We start from the raw sequence: 19,666 nt of genomic DNA on the forward strand, positions 1-19,666 counted from the left end.
GCTTCGAATGTTATCACTCGATTGAATGGGCGTTATCAGCGGTTATCAGCCCATAGATATGGGACAGAAGGGGGCTCCTCCGCCTACTAGTAGGCTCAGAAGGCTGTTATCATCCATCCACATGGTTAATCACCCACAAATATACAAGAGAAGGACTACTGGTAGGCTCAGAAGGCTGTCATCATCCATCCACATGGTTAATCACCCACAAATATACAAGAGAAGGACTACTGGTAGGCTCAGAAGGCTGTCATCATCCATCCACATGGTTAATCACTGACAAATACAGACGACTCCAGATCCAATCCCAGAGAAATCCAGCTCGCCGGTAATCGGGAAATCTACTGGATGACGCGGCAACGTTGCGATATTTCCAGCTTAATATTTTCAGGTAAGACCATTAAAATGATAAAACTGAGCATTTAAACTGCATTTAATTAGCCAATAATGGAAACCAATAACTGTTACAATCGTATAGCGTGACATGATTGTTGACATGAGATAACCGTATTGCGAAGTGTGTCTGCAAACGTTAACGTTATAGCAAGGCCGTATTACGTTATTAGCCTGTCGTTACGTTAACGTTGCATGCTTTATGTGAGCATTAACGTTGCTAATAAGCATGTTTTTACGTTTGAAACTAATGGGACGATTTAGTTTCTAGTTAAACGCAAAGTTAAACTGTAAAAATGACTTTTTACACAATGACATGCTTATTGCATGTAAATGCTCCATGATAACGCTTCACTGAAGCCATATCATAGGCCTAACGTTACCCATATTGACTTAAGTGAATTATTCAAACCCAAGACGTATTTTATTGCTGTTTGGATACCTTGGGATCTTGACTAGAATGTAAAATAAAGTTATATGGGTTTGAACAAAGCTTGTCTGGATTTGATCCCACACGAGGAAGCTTAGGATCTAACATCCTATCCATCCATCCATCCATCCATCCATCCATCCATCCATCTATCTATCTATCTATCTATCTATCTATCTATCTATCTATCTATCTATCTATCTATCTATCTATCTATCTATCTATCTATCTATCTATATATCTATCTATCTATCTATCTATCTATCTATCTATCTATCCATCCATCTATCTATTTATCTATCTAGCTGTGTATCTATTTATCTAATCTATCTATATCTAGCAAGTTAGCTGTGTATCTATATCTATCTTGCAATCTCTATATCTATCTATCTATCTATCTATTTATCTATCTATCTATCACACCAAATATCCCTCATCTGACTGCATCCCATTTTCACTGATAGCTAGCTCTATCTATCTATCTATCTATCTATCTATCTATCTATCTATCTATCTATCCATCCATCTATCTATTTATCTATCTAGCTGTGTATCTATTTATCTAATCTATCTATATCTAGCAAGTTAGCTGTGTATCTATATCTATCTTGCAATCTCTATATCTATCTATCTATCTATCTATCTATCTATCTATCTATCTATCTATCTATCTATCTATCACACCAAATATCCCTCATCTGACTGCATCCCATTTTCACTGATAGCTAGCTCTATCTATCTATCTATCTATCTATCTATCTATCTATCTATCTATCTATCTATCTATCTATCTATCTATCTATCTATATAGCTAGCTAGCTAGCTGTCTATCCATCCATCCATCCATCCATCTATCTATCTATATAGCTAGCTGTGTATCTATTTATCTAACCTATCTATATCTAGCAAGCTAGCTGTGTATCTATCTATCTTGCAATCTCTATATCTAGCTATCTCTATATCTATCTATCTATCTATCTATCTATCTATCTATCTATCTATCTATCTATCTATCTATCGCACCAAATATCCCTCATCTGACTGCATCCCATTTTCACTGATAGCTAGCTGTGTATCTATCTATCTATCTATCCATCCATCCATCCATCCATCCATCCATCATCCATCTATCTATCTATCTATCTATCTATATAGCTAGCTGCGTATCTATTTATCTAATCTATCTATATCTAGCAAGCTAGCTGTGTATCTATCTATTTATCTATCTATCTTGCAATCTCTATATCTAGCTATCTAGCTAGCTGTCTATCTATCTATCTATCTATCTATCTATCTATCTATCTATCTATCTATCTATCTATCTATCTATCTATCTATCTATCTATCTATCGCACCAAATATCCCTAATCTGACTGCATCCCATTTTCACTGATGTGTTTCTGTCTTTTAGGCTGTGATAAGAAGTACGGGTTGCACTTTGCTTTATGTAATAATTGCCAAATATTTTGATTTCAGATATGGGGAAAGCACTTAAGAAGACCACACGTTTCAGGAACGTTAAAATTAAGGTGGTGAGGAGGACTATCGCTGGTCCTGCAAAGGTTTCTTACCTTAGTCAAGGTCTTCCCCAGCCCAACTACAAACAGACCCACCCTTCCGACCCTTCTATTACATCTCAACAGGCTGAACCTGATGATGCGACACCAAGCTGTTCTGAGAGTGCATACAGTAAGGCAAAGAAGAGAGAGCTTCATGCCTGGGATGCAGTCAAGGATGACATGCTTAAGGTGTCGTTTGAATGTTCAGCACCAATCACTACCCAGTGTATTGTCTGCCTAGAACATGCTGATTATAGGTGCATTGAGTGCAGCACCACTGCAGTGTTTTGTGAGGTTTGCCTGAAGAGGACTCACAGAAATTCACTGCATCTTCCTGAAAAGTGGAATGTAAGAACAATAGCATGCAGTCTTACTTTGCTATTGCTATACTTGCATACAGACAGCAAACTCACAGTTATTTCAACAGATTCATTACATACTTCAAATTGTTTTAGCACTATGCAGTATCAACTGTTAGTGTCACAAGTTTGTTGTTTTAAAAACATTAGAGCTATCAATCTTTCTAACAGAATGTCTACTATGAGCCATCCTCCCTGGGGTTATTCCTATATTTACCTGAAGGCCATGGCACCCATGCTGTGTACACAAAGGACATGAAGGTCATTGTCAGCACAGGTTTGTCATTTTACCTGATACAAAATCTTAATGTATTTAATTTTCTTGACAGGTTAAGGAATTCCATCCTATTACATGTGGAGTAATGAATTAATCAAATTTGTGATACAATTTTGAAAAAAAGTTGTTTGCTGATTCCAATAATTACAAACATTAAGTTATTATAGGTGACACATTTAAGTGATTTTGTCTATGCTGATATGGTAGTCTCTATAGTAGTACTAGGTTATGTTTTTATGTTATTTTCCTCTTTATATTTGGCAGGACGGCTCTGCACCGTCACAGTCAACATGTGTGCGTGTGAACCAGAAACCTGCACTCTGCTAAGATATGGGCTCTGGCCAGCAACAGCCGACAAGCCCCAGACAGCCTTCTCCATCCCTCTGCTAGAGCTTTTTGTTTGTCTGTCACTGGAGTGTCAGGTTTCTGTAGAGGGTTTTTGCAACACCCTGCGCTGGAAAAATAACCTCACACTTGCAGAGGTAAGTCAGTTTGCAGAGGTCAGTTTGAGTTCTTGTCTGTTAAGTGAAAATTTCAGTTACTGTCGTGAAAGACTGACGAGTCCATATTGATGTGAAAATTACACCTTCTTCCTTGATTGTACTACATCATTATCACAACTAAAAGTAAAAATTGATGGAACCATCTAGGATTTTACATGCAAAAGTATTCTTGATATTTTCCTATAAAATAACAACTTCTGAGTAAACCACCATCACCAGATGTAAGTATACGAAACAGTAATGTTTTCACTAACTTCTGCTTAATCCCTAGGTTAACACACTCTACAGAGCTCTGGTGGGAGAATCCATATCCCATTTTAGGCATCACCACTTCCGACAAAGAAGTTTGGTCGATATTTGCCCACAATTAGATGATGGAACCATATGCCCAGCATGTCCAAAGGTTGGTTCTAGTTCCAGCGTGGTTCTTGTTTGATTAAACTAATGGCATAGAATTAATATCTGCAAACTTAGTTCATTTTTGTATATAGTATTATAATAAAATAGTAATAGTATAAATGTATAAACCTGGTGCAGATACAAAACCAGTATTACTGTAAGTGTTTGTTTTCCAGGCGGATGGAGATATGATTGTCACATTGGATGCCAACTTTGGCCTTGTGAGGAAACAAAGCTCAGGTACAAGTGCAGTTGAGCCATTACATGGAACCCGCATGTTTGTTGATGAAAAGGCTGTAGAGGAATACCTGCTATCACATCTTGACAGCTCAGAGCGTCACGAGGTTAGTCATAGTTGCAGAATTTCATGGAATATTAATTAAACTTGTGAAAAAAGATCATTATTCCTCCCATAAATCTATGTTTTCCTTAAATCTTTAGGACTGCAGTAACTTCAAAGCTGGCAACGTGCTGAGGTCACAAAAACAAGCAAAGAAGCTTGATGTTACAGGAGTGTTTGGAGCCTCTTGTCGCCATGAAATGCCCCTAATGTTTGTGAACATGAGCCAAGGAGAACGGCAAGTCTATGCCACAGTAGTGACTGACATCTCTGACTATTGAACCAGTGTTCCAGAATGATAATTCCCCAGTTTGATTCTACCTATTCATACAATGCTTAGAATAGCATAACACTAACATATAAGCCAAATTATTATTTATTTATTTTCAGTCACCAAATATGAACCTCATGGAATGTATATGGGAGATTCTAAAACATTACCAAATTTGAACTTTACCACCCTTTCATAATCTTCACTACTATAAGAAACCATGAAAACATTTTGGATCATTTTGAGTGCCCTTATTGATTATTTAGGTATTGAATTTGATGCTGGAGATTGTTTGTATAATTATTGTTTACTTTTCCTCAGCAAAAAGTGTCATCATTCACATTTGTGTTGAAATAGATTAGCCTATCCACTGTATGTCATCGATGAGCTACTTCGGAAATGTGAGGATAAGAACATACACCTGCGAGTAGTCTATGACATTGCCTGTGTTGTTGCCTCACATTTGAATGTAAGTACTTTATTTTTTCTGTGTAAACCTGAATTATTGTTTTGAGAAAAGACCTTGACACATTTACTCAAAATTATGCCATACTGTGTTCTATCAGAAATCAGGGGAGGGCATACCACACAATATCTCCTTGGCCGTACCAGCATTTCACGTTTATGGACACAAATTGCCCTGCCAGGTAATTAATTTACTTTATAGAGACATCAGGACCTGTGTCATACATCATTCACTCCCTGTTTGGCCTCCATTTCCTGTCTATCAACTGCACATCTGAAATTAAGTAGATGTGCCTAAAAGTAATCTTTAATCTAGCATTTTTCCTACCTGGTGTTTGTCTAAACTTGTTTCAGAGATGCACTGTTTAGGACAGTACAGTGGAAACCGCTTATCTCACATCTGTCTGGGTCAAATCACTATAAGCAGATGTTTTATGCTATTTTCTTTATGTTTTATGCAGATTACTATCTAATTTGTACAATTATTACATGAATATAAAGTAATAAAATGTAATATAAAATAATATAAGCTACACCTAGGCCCTCTCCTGCTGAATGGTCAAGGTGAAAGCATAACACTGCACTCACGTACTACTTTCTGCTGTGAGAGATCTGGGATGATACACCATAAAAGTCCCAAAAAAGCAATAAGAGCAGGAATAGTAGGGCAAAATAACTTCGTAGACCACAGCAGTGTGAGTAGAGGAAAACATCACATGGCCCGTAACTGCGCATAGCAAGTGCACGTACACACACACACACCAAACACACACAATATGAACACAGTAAGCGGACTACTTGATTACTATAAAAAATTATTTTACACATCATTCCTATAGGAATGATTCTGTCCCAAGCTTTTTGATCCATATAAGTGGTTGATCACTGAAACCGTGATCACTATAAGCAATTTCCACTGTAGTAGGATCATGCTCAGTGTCAGTGTCTGTGATATTCTACCACTTTCCTTTAATCACAGATCAAGTACAGCACTAGGCGGCTCGAAGGGTTTGGGCTCACAGACGGGGAAGGAATGGAAAGGCTGTGGTCTTTTCTCCGAAGATTTGCCAGAGTCACAAAGGAGATGACTCCATCTCACCGCCTAGACCTGTTGACTGATGCCCTTTTGCATTATGGACGGAGGAAATCAACTGACCTAGGTTTGTTCACTGTCTGATGCATAACCTGTCAAAATTATGTGCTGGTGGTTCATTGTTTATACATTTTATATTTTCTGGAGTGAAGCTGATCACTCCCAAATTGGTCAGTATAAGTCTACTAAACTGTCTTTGCAGAGATGCAGCTCCTGCAAAGACTAGACAAAGCAGAGAAAATAATGATTCTCGCTCAAGAAGACATCTCATCTGTCATCAGAGAGGCACCAGGTAAACAATACACATAAGAAATAGGTATTTGGGAGAATTGTAGACTTGTAGAATTGTAGACTTTTTTTGGAAATAGGCTCACTTTACAACTCCCCCAGAGTTAAACAGTTCAGTTTTACCGTTTTCGTATCCATTCAGCCAAGCTCCAGGTCTGGCGGTAGCACTTTTAGCATAGCTTAGCATAGATAATTGAATCTGATTAGAACATTAGCATCTCTCTCAAAACAATGACCAAAGTGTTGAAATTTTTCCTATTTAAAACTTGACTCTTCCGTAGTTACATTGTGTACTAAGACCAACAGAAAATGACAAGTTACAAGTAGGCCGATATGGCTAGGAACTATATTCTCATTGCTGCGTAATAATCAAGGAACTGTGCTGCCGTACCACGGGTGCAGCAGGTGCAATGATATTACATAGCACCTGAAAATAGTCCCCAGCCAATCCCCAGCTAGATAACTTCCAACGTGACCGGCACTAAGTTTGTGTTTGCACTGCGTAATATCATTGCAGTTCCTGCTACACCCATGTAAGGCAGCAGTTCCTTGATTATTACGCAGGAATGAGAGTAGTTCCTAGCCATACACGACTAGAAAATCGCAACTTTTCATTGTCTGTCGGTCTTAGTACACGATGTTACTACGGAAGAGTCAAGTTTTAAAAACACTTTGGTCATTGTTTTGAGAGAGATGCTAATGGTCTAATCAGATTCAATGATCTATGCTAAGCTATGCTAAAAGTGCTACCGCCAGAGCCAGAGATTGGCTGAATGGATATGAAAACGGTAAAACTCTTTAAGTGCATTTAGCACAGAGTATGTGCTATTGATTTTGTCTTGTTTCCTGTTATTTTTGTTTTCTAGTGTTGGTTTCTGAAGAAGACATGGAGAAATGGAAGAAAAGGGAGATGGAGCTAGCCCAACAGAAACAGAAACCAATAAGTAAACAACTGAAGTGAATGTGTGAATGTCTTGAATACTGTATGAAGGTCATGAATAGTATTAGCAAATAATATTGCAAATATGTTATAATTACCTTTTCGTGTACAGTAATGAAATACAGTACATTACAATTACATGAAATTAAGCACTTTATTAGAGAAGTAGTAATGTCTTTATTTGTTTTCCAGACACTGTCTGTAAATGGAAAAGGGACTACATCATCAAGCTGATTCAGTTCTACAAGTTCAAGTAAGAATTCAATGTGTTTATTACAGCCTTCTTTAAGTGCCCTGCTAATGCGCTTCAACATGGAAGCCTAGGTGTGATTACAGTAACGGCATAGTTTTAAAGGAAACTCTCACAATGGTTATAAATTAAGAGTTGCTATAATACTGGAGTAATTTAATATGTTGTGATTAGTAATCAATTATCACCAAGGCCTTTCTTATAACGTATATATATATATATATATAATAGTATATATAATACTACTATTATAGTAATAGTAATTGAGCGTCAGCATCAGTTAGGGCAGGCCAGGTAGTCAAGATGCTGCATCGCTATTTGCTAACAACACAGCCTCATCAGCTGATTCTGCTCCAGCTGAGCTGCATTAGCTGGTTAACTCGCCTCGAAGCTAAATGGCTCGCTCAAACAGGGCGCCCTATTTAAAGCACTTCAGTTTGTGTCTGTCTACTTGCTCGCTGCTCGCTTTGCTGCTGCCCGCCACCTCCCCTGCTCCTCCTTGTCGTGTATAACATGGCATTTGCTTATGTCATTGCTGCCTGCTCTGTTCACGGGGGAATAATTTAGCTTTCCCAGTCCTAAACTGTGTGAGCGTTCCCTTATGCTGCTGCTGTCCTCTGACTCTCTGCTATTTCATGGTGCTCATGAAAGGTCAGAGGACTCCCTGAACAGAGCCATACCGCCAAATTTTATTCTGATTTATCAACTCGAATTGCAATTTATTCAATACAAATTATAGTCATTTTTATTGTCTGTGTTCTTGACTTTATGGACCTGACAGAACTATTACAACAGTAATGCTTGGTAGCTACTGAATATTTGTGCTGTGTGTGTTTTTATATAGATCTGGCACTCGTGGGGAGTCATACATGGAGTGTGAAACAGAGTAAGTTAGCAGTAATCTGTCTGTCACTTCCTGAGCAAGTTTGTCAATAACAATTCATACGATTTATTTGCTGACCATTGTAGAATTGAGGACTCTTTGCTGAACATGGAGAAAAAACACCGGATTGGGAGAAGATGGCAAGAATCTGATTCAGACTTCCAGGCTACCCTTAAAGATGTTGACCGTGAGCTCAGAGGCCAACTAATCTGCAAGGCTAGAACTGAATCAAGGGAGAGAGCAGTCCTCCTCCATCTGAAAAAAAGATATCCAGGTAAAGAACTGTGGATAAGAGGAGACATAAAGATATTATGATCAACTTTGAAAAGGACCATAATACAAACTAATAAATATATTTATCTGCATGCGTGTTTCCTAACTTTGCTACAGATGGGCAAGGCATTGCCATTAGACTGTCCAAGCAGGTAGCCAGCTCCAACAAGAGAATGAGACAGGCAATAAAAGAATACAACAGCATTCAGTGGCCACCGCAGATGAGCATCTTCCCTGCAACAATTGATTTTCAGGAAGCATGCGATCCCTCTTGGCATGTCTACTTCTGCTTTGATGACACTGTAAGTATAGTTACCTAACCCTAGTAACCACACAGCAGTCACTCTAGAAACAATCTGACAACTGTTTACTAACCACAACTACCTGCCCATCATTTTAGAAACCACCTGGTAACAAGACTTAGCACTTTTTATTTCTTTTGTCTTCCAGATTGAAGAAGATAATGTTTCGAAGAGTCTAAAAAGGAGAGGGATTGATGCCTTACATATGAAGACTCGAGCAGCTGAGGAAAAGCGCATGCTATACCAGGAAATGAGAACTGTAACTGAACATCTCCATCAGCAGCATGCCTTTCTGTGCTCTGCCATCAAAGAGACAGATCAGCCTGGTGCAAAAGCTGCTCTCATCCAACGCCTCCAACAGCTGGAAAGAAAACAACATCAAGCCACTGTGATGTTTCACCCACATGTACCAGACATTGTTCCTGTAGACAACCTGTACTTGTGTCAGGCCCTCCCCATGTCAAGCATACAGACACTGGTATACAATGATGATGGTGATAATGATGAGGATGACACTGAGGATGACAATGATAGCTAGGATTGTAAGCACTGGTATGACAGGACAGGGCCTTAATTTACAAAGGTTCTCAGTATTATTTACAAAGTTTTCTCCTTCTCAGGAGAATAAAAGTCCCAACTGGCCTAAAATCCTCAGACTGTATATTCAAACCTGTTATTAGGCTGCTGTGTACAAGCACTTCATACACTTTTTGAATCCAAAGAAATGATCCTGATCTCTGTTAACAGTCTGTCTTTCACCTGGTGCTGAGTTCAACCTTCCTGTGAACACAGGAGATTTACATTTCCAATGTTGTATAATATCATTATATTACCGGTATGTGAAAATAATATAAAACACCATATTGTGATATTACTTATTTATTTAAATGTGTTCAATGTGTAAGATTTTTAATTTTTTTGAGCTCACTAAACAAAATCCCCTTTGACTGAGTTGAAATGACAATAAAGTATTGAATCTTGAATCTTCTTAAGCAACTATCTTTGTAAAACTAAAAGGGAACATGCAGGTGTATTGACTCTACAATACAACTTTCACATAATGAGTAATAGCCATATTTTCAGCCATTGTCATATCACTTATTCACAGCACACCTACAGTCAATAAAAAGTAATTTACTTAATAAATGACATACAATAAATCATGTCATAATCCTCCAGACAGTGTGCCACATACAGTAGGTTCTTCTTGATAACTCAACATGATATTTTCATGTTAAGGTTAACACTTCTAATAATTTCTCCTTCGATTCTGAGAAATCAGAAACAAGTGCATTGTGTTGTGGGCGGGATTTACGGGTTCTAATCCTATTTCGGCTAAACAATCTTATAAATCAACATATTTACATTTTCTTAACCTAGGTAATCTAGATGCAGTGTAATTAATAGTTTGGCTGTACTAGATATTTGATATGGTCAGTAGATCATTTTACAACCCTAATTTACAACCCTACTTTGCAAAAAAAGAAAAACTACAACTGTAGTGCCGATTTGTATCAAGTTGCATTGCTTACCTATAGGGAATTGTAGTTTTTTAAACATTAGTGTTTTTCTTAGAATTGGAGGTTGTAAATAGTGAGTTGAGAGTACAGTGAGGAGTTTAGGGGTATTTTAAACACATCTATGTAATCAGATTTTAAATGTATAATTAATACATTATAAATAATACAAGGTGATGTTTAAAGGTCAGTATTTCAAAACAGGAGCCATGTAGAATCTAAATACTTGCATATGTTACTCTACAGGTCAAGACCTTTCTAACAATGTATTTGGTTTAGCTCTACAACAAAGTTGTAATTTTATCATTTCATGTACACAAGCCATGCCCGGGTGTAGTTTCAGAGAGCACTTTGAAGGCTCAATAAGAGTAGCCCATATATAATGAAGATTTTTGTTTGTTTCTGCCTGTGTAAACAAATGTACAACCCCACAACATGAGGAATACCTGGTCCACACACACACATACAGTACACACACTCACACACACACACACATTGTTGTACATCTATCTTTATGTGGACATTCATTGACACAATGCCTAGCCGCTTACCCTAACCTTACCCATCACAACTAAGTGCCGAACCCTAACCCTAACCTTCCATCACAACTAAGTGCCTAACCCGAAACCTTAACCTTACCATGGGCCATCACAACTAAGTGCCTAACCCGAACCTTACCCATCACAACTAAGTGCCTAACCCTAACCTAACCCATCACAACTAAGTGCCTAACCCTAACCTAACCCATCACAACTAAGTGCCTAACCCTAACCTAACCCATCACAACTAAGTGCCTAACCCTAACCTAACCCATCACAACTAAGTGCCTAACCCTAACCTAACCCATCACAACTAAGTGCCTAACCCTAACCTAACCCATCACAACTAAGTGTCTAACCCTAACCTAACCCATCACAACTAAGTGTCTAACCCTAACCTAACCCATCACAACTAAGTGCCTAACCCTAACCTAACCCATCACAACTAAGTGCCTAACCCTAACCTAACCCATCACAACTAAGTGCCTAACCCTAACCTAACCCATCACAACTAAGTGCCTAACCCTAACCTAACCCATCACAACTAAGTGCCTAACCCTAACCCATCACAACTAAGTGTCTAACCCTAACCTAACCCATCACAACTAAGTGCCTAACCCTAACCCATCACAACTAAGTGTCTAACCCTAACCTAACCCATCACAACTAAGTGTCTAACCCTAACCTAACCCATCACAACTAAGTGTCTAACCCTAACCTAACCCATCACAACTAAGTGTCTAACCCTAACCTAACCCATCACAACTAAGTGTCTAACCCTAACCTAACCCATCACAGACTTAGTTCATGTTTAACTTTTACAAAGTTTCTAAGCAGAAGATGGATGCATGTTTTCTCAGTCCATGTTACCAAAACTCATGTGCCACTCATTTTTTTTTTTTAAAGAAATGATTGGTTATTTGTTGAAATAATTTATATTTGTGACAAAAAATATAATATAATATAATAGTGACAGACAGCACTTTGAATTGAAATGTAGTCTACCCACGGCAGACAACTGCAAACAGAAGTGGAACACACCGGTCCTCCCTCGCATAAACTGACAATCAACTTTATTTATCCGAATCCAATGAGAAACAATTGATATCCTTAACACAGATAAAATGATACCCTTCACATTTTCTCTTAAATGTTTATCATTAAAATAAAAGCGTAACAGTGAATTTGAAGAAAATACTTCAGAGCGGAAGTAAGCAATGCCAACTAGGTGGCTTCAGTGATAGCAGAGTCCATAAAAACCATTTCAATTTGTAGTGTTCAAAGTTTCCATAAGTATCACTAACCATCTTTTCAATATAATTTTGCCAAGCATCTCCCAGTGACAGCAAGACTGTGAAAAATGTAAAATTATGTGAAGCATCTAATTATAACATGAAGTCATACTCTGACCCACTGTTTTGAATATTACGGTGAGGTCCTTGCTAAAACCCAGCCCTACTGAATCAATGATGAAACAGATGTATATATATATATATATGTATATATATATATATATATATATATATTAAAAAAAACATGTAGACTCAATTCAGTACAATATAACTTTATTGGTCCCCACATAAGCCCTGTTTAAAGGAGACCACATTGATGGTGCCAACAAACGACAATAACAAATAAAAATTGAGAATGAAAATAACAAAAAGATCACAATTTTCTTCTTACATGTGAAGTGTAGTCGTTACAATAAATTTGCAGCATATGTATTGTGTGTGTGTGTGTTTGTATGGATGGGTTGGGGGCCATCAACACAGTAAAAACAACTCAAGTAACAAGATACTGTAGATCTTCAGGGTGTTTGCATGGTGTTTCGACACTGGCAGTCAAGGCACATGTTCTTTTTAAAGCCACATGCAGTGTGTGACCATGATTGGCACACTGTACACTGAGACCATGAACGCCACTTCTTTCTTGCATTCTTCTTCTTATCATCAAAATGGACGCGGCAGACACAGCACAAATTGCCTCCATCTACCAAAGGAAAAACAAATATTTTGAAAGTCAAGCCAGTTACCGTAGTTGAAATTATACTCATCACCATATTTAAAGCAACATCTCAAAGGCAGCTTGTTAATTTTTAACTGTTGCCAAAGGAATATGTGGGTATTACACATCAATTCATCTCAGATCTTGCTAATTATCAATAAGATAAAAGCAGGTTTTCCTGGGTTCCATTTCAGAAAGCAGCTTTGGTATAACCCTGAAATAAGGAAAACTCTGTGTTTTTCGTTTCAGAAATGGATGTAAATCAAACCTGAGACAGAGGGGTAACTAAATTTTAATTTAAGAAATCTCATGACCACTTTGTTCTTCACCTGCTTCCAGAGCTTACCATCACATTGATGCAGGTTTATGATTACTAATTGTAAGGCCATAACTGATACCGAAAAGTTTGTTTTGTAAAGAAATGTACTGGGCAACATAATTTGCACTCTCAATATATTTGTATACGTTACAGAGATTGAAAAAAGGCTGTTTATTTATTCAGTAAATTCTGCCTGGAATCTGCCCCTTGAAAGACTTAAAAGTGAATCTAGTGAGCCTGTTTTTTCCTAAATTTAAGAATTGGAGACCAATTTGTCAGTTTGTCACTGTCTAGTGTTTTTTCCCCCTTTTTAAAATGTTTTAGTCCATGCTTCTGTTTCCATATCTGCTCTTATTATAGTATTGCAATCTGTTGAAACTGCCTCTTTTTATATAGGCTGCTGCTAGTCTTGGCCAGGTCTACTATCAGTAAGAGCTCATTCGTCTCAATGGGACTTTTTGGTAAATAAAAATAAACACAATGTGGAAAGATACAGTACCTTTATCTTCAGTCATCACAATGGCTACAGTAGGCCTAGTGGCTGTTTCTGAGGACTCTTCCATCTGCTGTACACCTAAAGTACATAAAACAAAATACAACAACTTAATTACAAATTCATAATTCAATTTGTCAGCATTTATTCTGTCAATAGTTAATTACCGTAGTAAATCATTGATTAAAAATAGACAGTCCCATTATTTGCATATAATTTCAATTCAAATTGTAAAATTATCAGAATATCAACCTTATATTTGCTGTTTAATGTCACCTGGATAAATACTGTATTTAAAAAAATTAATTTTCAAACAAATGAGCTTTTCTCTTTGTGTCAAATGTCAATGGCTGACTTCTCAGAACAATTTATTAACTAAGCTCAAACTTAAGCAATACCAAAAACTGATTTGTAGCATTTGGTAAAATGTCTAACGAATACAAGAAATACCATTTTCACACATGGCCTCTAAAATTTCCTCCACTGCCTTCGTCTGGATGCCATCTGCTGTGTCTGGTGATATGAAAGCATGATTAAACCATCACACAAAGGTGAAAATTTCATCTTTTGATTTCAAATTATTACAATAATGTATACCGTGGTTAAATGTGCTGTGCAATGACCAGTTACATATCTAGTAAACTATGCTTCTTAAGTTTAATGTTATACATTTATTTAAAGATAAAATAAAAACAACTCAGCGTACCTTCTGCATCCATGTGCTCGGACATTCCCTCTGCCATGTCAGTGGGGTTGCATTGTGCTGCAAAAATGTCATCTTTTGATTTAATATTATTACAATAATGTATACAGTGGTTAAAGGAACACGCCGACTTTTTGTGACTTTAGCTTATTCACCGTATCCCCCAGAGTTAGATAAGTCCATACATACCCTTGCGGCACCCTTCTCGTGCCGCAACTCTGTCTGACGCACCCCCCGCTAGCCTAGCTTAGCACAAAGACTGGAGGTAAATGGCTCCAGCTAGCATACTGCTCCCAATAAGTGACAAAATAACGCCAACATTTTCCTATTTACATGTTGTGATTTGTATAGTCACAGCGTGTAAAAATCAAGGTCACATGAGACACAGCCATCTTCTAACCGTATACATACTGGGAACTATATTCTCAGAAGGCGAAGCACTGCTACTTCTGCGGAGTGATTTGCTCGCAGCGCCTGAGAAGCCTCGTGGTGAGGAGCAGAGAGTTCGCTCAGAGTGTTGCGCTAATCACTCCGCCCAAGTAGCAGTGCTTCGCCTTCTGAGGATCTAGTTCCCAGTTTGTATACAGTTAGAAGATGGCTGTGCCTCATGTGACCTTCTTATTTGTACACGGTGTGACTATACAAATCACAACATGTAAATAGGAAAATGTTGGCGTTATTTTGTCACTTATTAGGAGCAGTATGCTAGCTGGAGCCGTTTACCTCCAGTCTTTGTGCTAAGCTAGGCTAGCGGGGGGTGCGTCAGACAGAGTTACGGCACGCTTCGGAGATGAGAAGGGTATGTATGGACTTATCTAACTCGGGGGGATACGTTGAATAAGCTAAAGTCTCAAAAAGTCGGTGTGTTCCTTTAAATGTGCTGTGCAATGACCAGTTACATATCTAGTAAACTATGATTCTTAGGTTTAATGTAATACATTTATTTAAAGATAAATTAAAAACAACTCAGCGTACCTTCTGCATCCATGTGCTCGGACATTCCCTCTGCCATGTCAGTGGGGTTGCATTGTGCTGCATCTGATTTATATTTTTTGAAAAAAAGAAAAGAAAAATGGTGTAATATGAGCATAACAAATAATTGGCCTTCCTGCATTACTGGGGAAACATAATTAATCACACAACAGTATCAATGAAGGAATGTAATTTGCAGGAATTATATACATAGAATTTAATTAGCATGAAAAAAAGGAAAACCATTGCCAAGGGCCAGTCACTAGTCAGTAGTCACATTCAACTAAACAGCTATATAGGATATTCTGGAGAGGTGCCTTTTTAGAAATTGTGTTGCATTATAATGACAAAACTAGAAATGGTGTCACATCTCTACAGAATCTATAAACAGAATCAATTTCAATTCAATTTTATTTATATAGCGAAAATTATCTCACAGCACTTTTTAAACAGAGTAGGTCTAGACCATACTCTTTATAATATTATTAACAAAGACCCAACAATTCCCACCATGAACAAGCCTACATGGCTTGTAGGTGTTAACTAATGTTAACATGAAACCCTATCAATTAGAGCCCGAATCTGATGATGCAGATGTAAGGTTGGAAATAATCCAAGATTATTTCAAAGGAACACATTAAACCTTTTTAATTCATGGAGTCAGATTAAAACGAGATAATTGCATAAGAGAACATGTGTCTTATTTAACCAAATTACTTTGAGACGCTGGAAAGAATTGAACACGCGTGTCCTTCACCAGCTGATCGGAAACCAGAATTTGGGCCGAATAGCCGGCTTTTACACAGATGACCAAGCTGATCGATCAACGTTGCCAGTGCGACTCAACCCGAATGTATCATATTGGTAAGTTTGCATTTGTTATCGTAGAAAAGACAAAGACGTAGAAACGATCTGTGCTCTCCGAGATGCTAGAAACAATCCTCTGAAAAATGCGCAGCACACAGATAAATATTTGGGTGGTACTATTCTGGAACAGCCCTTGGAAGGCCAAACAAAGTAGTTTGGCTTTTGAACGAAAAACACAGCATCTCCACGACATGGTGGCGCCGGCGAGAAAAAAAGTTACGCCTCCTTTCTTTGCGTATACATTTGAGTGGTGTTATGAAACTCTGGCCCCACACACTGACATAGAGATGTGGTGGCATGTTTGACCGAAGTGTTTTAGGAAGGTGTGGCTGAGCCGTAACTTTTACAAAAAATATCTCTTTGGGTTTGAGACTTTGTAACTCTACAGATCTTATAGTTGCACTAACAGCTACATAATACACTTAAAAAATAGGAAAACAAGAAATTGCAGGCAAACCTCAAGGAAAACCATGGCTCAGGGTGGGCACCTGGGCGGCCATCCGCCTTGACCGGTTGGGGTAAAGGCACAGAGAGAGATGCAATGGCCCAGCAGCACTATACAAAGACTTACATGTAGGCCTTTTTTATTCCTAAGTTAACTTATTTTCACCACTTTGCATAGAGCCAAATGGTCTGCCAAAATACAAGTGGAGAAAGACAACCACTGTAATGTCGGTAACGGTAATGTCACTTACCTATTTCAAATGTAATCTCCTCTGCAGCTTGCAAAATTCCTATCAATTGGTTCCTTCCATAAAAGGAAGGCTTTTTCAGGGTAAGGCTGTTGGGCAGTCCAGAAACTTTAATGGTCAAGCCCTGATTCACTAGGGACTGGTAGGGGAGCCTTCCAGTACCTCCGGCCTCCTCTGAAAGACATGGGCACACATACACACGTTACACAATGTTACACAGTTGGACAATTGTGACTCTCCCTTCTAGTTGATAGCCAGTGTAAAGGCTGCAAACAGTCATTTTGGTAAGGTGACATAATCTAAATGTTGATGGGCATATTAGATAATTTATTCATTTGATAACAATGCCATGGATTCATGAAGGTATATTAGGTTTTAAGTTAAGCAGTTTCATAACATCAGTTTTAAAAGTATTTGAACTTATGCTTACTATATTTTTTGTTGAAAAGATCTTTCACTTTTCCTACCAGAACACTGACATGTTCTCTGGTACTGGGTGTTGCGGCTGAGGAGCTGGCTACAGATGTAACAACAGACAACAATTAATTTAATAAAACTGTATTATGTATATTTGCACTATTACGGGCCTGAGTTCATTTCTGTGGATTTTCATATAACCAATACCTTTGAAATGCAGTGCAAAGTTGTTCACTGTGTCCGTTGAATCGAGGAAATCAGTGGCTCCTTTGCTGCTCAGTTCAAATACCTCCAATGAGGACTTTTGGCAGTCAAATGATAAGATGGCTGTTTCCACACCCAAATCCTCAAGCTTGGACACCTTTACAATATTTAGATAAAGAAGACAACCACAAAAATAGTAAATAATTGATTATACACAAAATAGACAAAACCTACTTTGAAAAATCCAACACACACTAAAGAAACAACTCATAACAGGGCTTGGCAATATATGAAAACAGTGTTGTCGTACGTGGCAAATAAGTGGTAAAAGACCAGCAGGGTTACATTAACTATATATTAGCTGAGTCCAAATGCAACTAATAATTTGACTCATAGGCATTTGTGACTACTAATACTTTAATTGACCACCTTGATCTTAACAGACTAGCCCAACTAGTCGGAATTTAGTTTGAGAGGGTGGTATGAGTCTTTGACAATTTCTTCAATGTGAGAATATTTTATCTTGATAGCCTTGTAAACAAAAATCAGCTGGAATATTTATTTGTAATGAACTCATTTGAAATTATGATACAATCTAGACATAAACAATCCAGTTGTCTAACACAATGTTCTGCTCACATCACAATTGCTGTTGATCATCCTTCCACAGGATACTTTAAGAATACCACTAATGCTTAGCAAATGAATCCTCTTTCCAAACCTCTAACTTCAGCTTCTTAAGGTGCATTTTAATTCGGGCATCCCTCATCTCAGGGCTTAGGTCCTGTGCCTGCCCATCTGCCCTCAGTGCTGCTGCCTCTTGAATGTATTTTTGCTTTGCATCTTCCCCCAATGTGGCCCACCTGCCCTTAATATCATTCATTGTGCCTGAGGAAAAAATAGATGCCCAGAAAACTTAACACATTAGAGTCAGCATCTCCTTTTTAAAGTAAATTCATACAACGACAATCAGTCCAAAACACTGGTTTACTTGGGTTGTGAAAACTATTTATCTGTAACAACTCTGTAAAAACAAGATAACGTGTAAAGTAGATGACCTGATGATTCTTTTCAATATACACAGCATTTCTTAAACTGATGAATGCAATTTGCATGAGTGAAGTACTTGCCAAATACTATAATGAAAATCTGTTTCATGACCTTTCATGACCCTCATGAGCCTGATGTCAACAAGGCCGTCATGTATGAAAACAAACAATTTAGTATAAAATTAAAAGCAGTTGTTAAATTTTGTTTCGCACCTTTGTTTTTTAATATGTCCCTACAAAAAAGATTGTAAGGCGACAGCTCTCTAATGTGAACTTTGGCCTTTGATGGCCGGGGCTCAGACGAAGCATTAGTCATTTGTGATCTTTTGTAATTACCGATCCAGTTCTGAAAAACAAAAAATAGCGAAAGGGTATTACACCAATTAAACTAAATGTTAACAAACACTTAATTTATACAAGCAGTCCAGCAGAATGATATATTTATTTGACATGTTGTTTGTTAGTGTGGCACTAAAGTACACCTTACTTCTACGACACTGGTGTCCAAACCAGTAGCCGATGCAGCTCTTGGTATCAATTCGGATCCAACTCGTGTCATCCCATCCTTAAAAAATGATTTCAGGGTTTCCTTTTGATTCCCATTAATGGGAGTTCTTTCTTGTTGAATAACAACAAAGAAAGAAAAAGCTAGTCAGTAATCATTAATCAGTAATCAGTAATAAAAAAAGACAGTGTTGCAGATCATATCATCGTTCCCAGACACTCTTGCCTAATGCTTCTAGATTAGCAATTGTAAGGCTTACCTCTCTGGGCCATCTTCAACCTAAAACATAAACAGAGAGAAACTTGCACAAGACAGATTTGTGAACAATAAATTCTAAACAGCCCAAAACCACATTTTGGA

General features: G+C 37.8%; 3 protein-coding genes across 6 annotated transcripts in view; 2 read left to right on the forward strand and 1 right to left on the reverse strand.

Moving 5' to 3' along the window:
- Positions 1–10,008, forward strand: LOC307009750 (uncharacterized protein). Its single transcript, XM_079633797.1, has 17 exons — positions 1–391; positions 2,300–2,730; positions 2,913–3,018; positions 3,283–3,500; positions 3,793–3,924; positions 4,097–4,264; positions 4,362–4,498; positions 4,889–5,000; positions 5,098–5,178; positions 5,976–6,156; positions 6,292–6,381; positions 7,244–7,321; positions 7,510–7,570; positions 8,412–8,453; positions 8,537–8,724; positions 8,841–9,025; positions 9,174–10,008. Exons 1-17 carry the CDS (start codon positions 349–351, stop codon positions 9,561–9,563), a joined length of 2,643 nt encoding a protein of 880 aa, XP_079489923.1. The 5' UTR covers positions 1–348; the 3' UTR covers positions 9,564–10,008.
- The window catches only part of LOC307009759 (uncharacterized protein), a 33,740-nt gene that overhangs the window by 1,107 nt on the left and 12,967 nt on the right, over positions 1–19,666 (forward strand). The window lies entirely within an intron of this gene.
- Positions 12,630–19,666, reverse strand: part of LOC307009753 (uncharacterized protein) — an 8,969-nt gene continuing 1,932 nt past the window's right edge. The window contains exons 3-14 of one of the 4 annotated variants that reach the window (XM_079633804.1): positions 19,566–19,585; positions 19,289–19,415; positions 19,015–19,147; positions 18,474–18,640; positions 17,756–17,909; positions 17,562–17,648; positions 17,135–17,305; positions 15,576–15,638; positions 14,604–14,660; positions 14,348–14,410; positions 13,904–13,978; positions 12,630–13,070 (exon numbers count right to left, since the gene is read on the reverse strand). In XM_079633804.1, coding sequence (XP_079489930.1) covers positions 12,889–13,070; positions 13,904–13,978; positions 14,348–14,410; positions 14,604–14,660; positions 15,576–15,638; positions 17,135–17,305; positions 17,562–17,648; positions 17,756–17,909; positions 18,474–18,640; positions 19,015–19,147; positions 19,289–19,360 — 1,224 coding nt within the window. In that variant the 5' untranslated portion in view covers positions 19,361–19,415; positions 19,566–19,585 and the 3' untranslated portion in view covers positions 12,630–12,888. Of the gene's footprint in view, positions 13,071–13,903; positions 13,979–14,347; positions 14,411–14,603; positions 14,661–15,575; positions 15,639–17,134; positions 17,306–17,561; positions 17,649–17,755; positions 17,910–18,473; positions 18,641–19,014; positions 19,148–19,288; positions 19,420–19,565 lie in introns of all 4 variants that reach the window. The other 3 variants (XM_079633802.1, XM_079633801.1, XM_079633803.1) reach the window with 3 other exon arrangements.

This window comes from Phoxinus phoxinus (genome assembly GCF_949152265.1).
Source record: "Phoxinus phoxinus genome assembly, chromosome: 13".
NCBI lineage: Eukaryota > Metazoa > Chordata > Actinopteri > Cypriniformes > Leuciscidae > Phoxinus > Phoxinus phoxinus.

Excerpts from the sequence above, each read along its gene's own strand:
- LOC307009750 (XM_079633797.1), top strand. The coding sequence starts at position 349 with ATGACGCGGCAACGTTGCGATATTTCCAGCTTAATATTTTCAG. Across the intron at positions 3,501-3,792 it reads ATAACCTCACACTTGCAGAG|GTTAACACACTCTACAGAGC; the intron begins GTAAGTCAGTTT and ends CTTAATCCCTAG. Across the intron at positions 6,382-7,243 it reads TGTCATCAGAGAGGCACCAG|TGTTGGTTTCTGAAGAAGAC; the intron begins GTAAACAATACA and ends TTTGTTTTCTAG.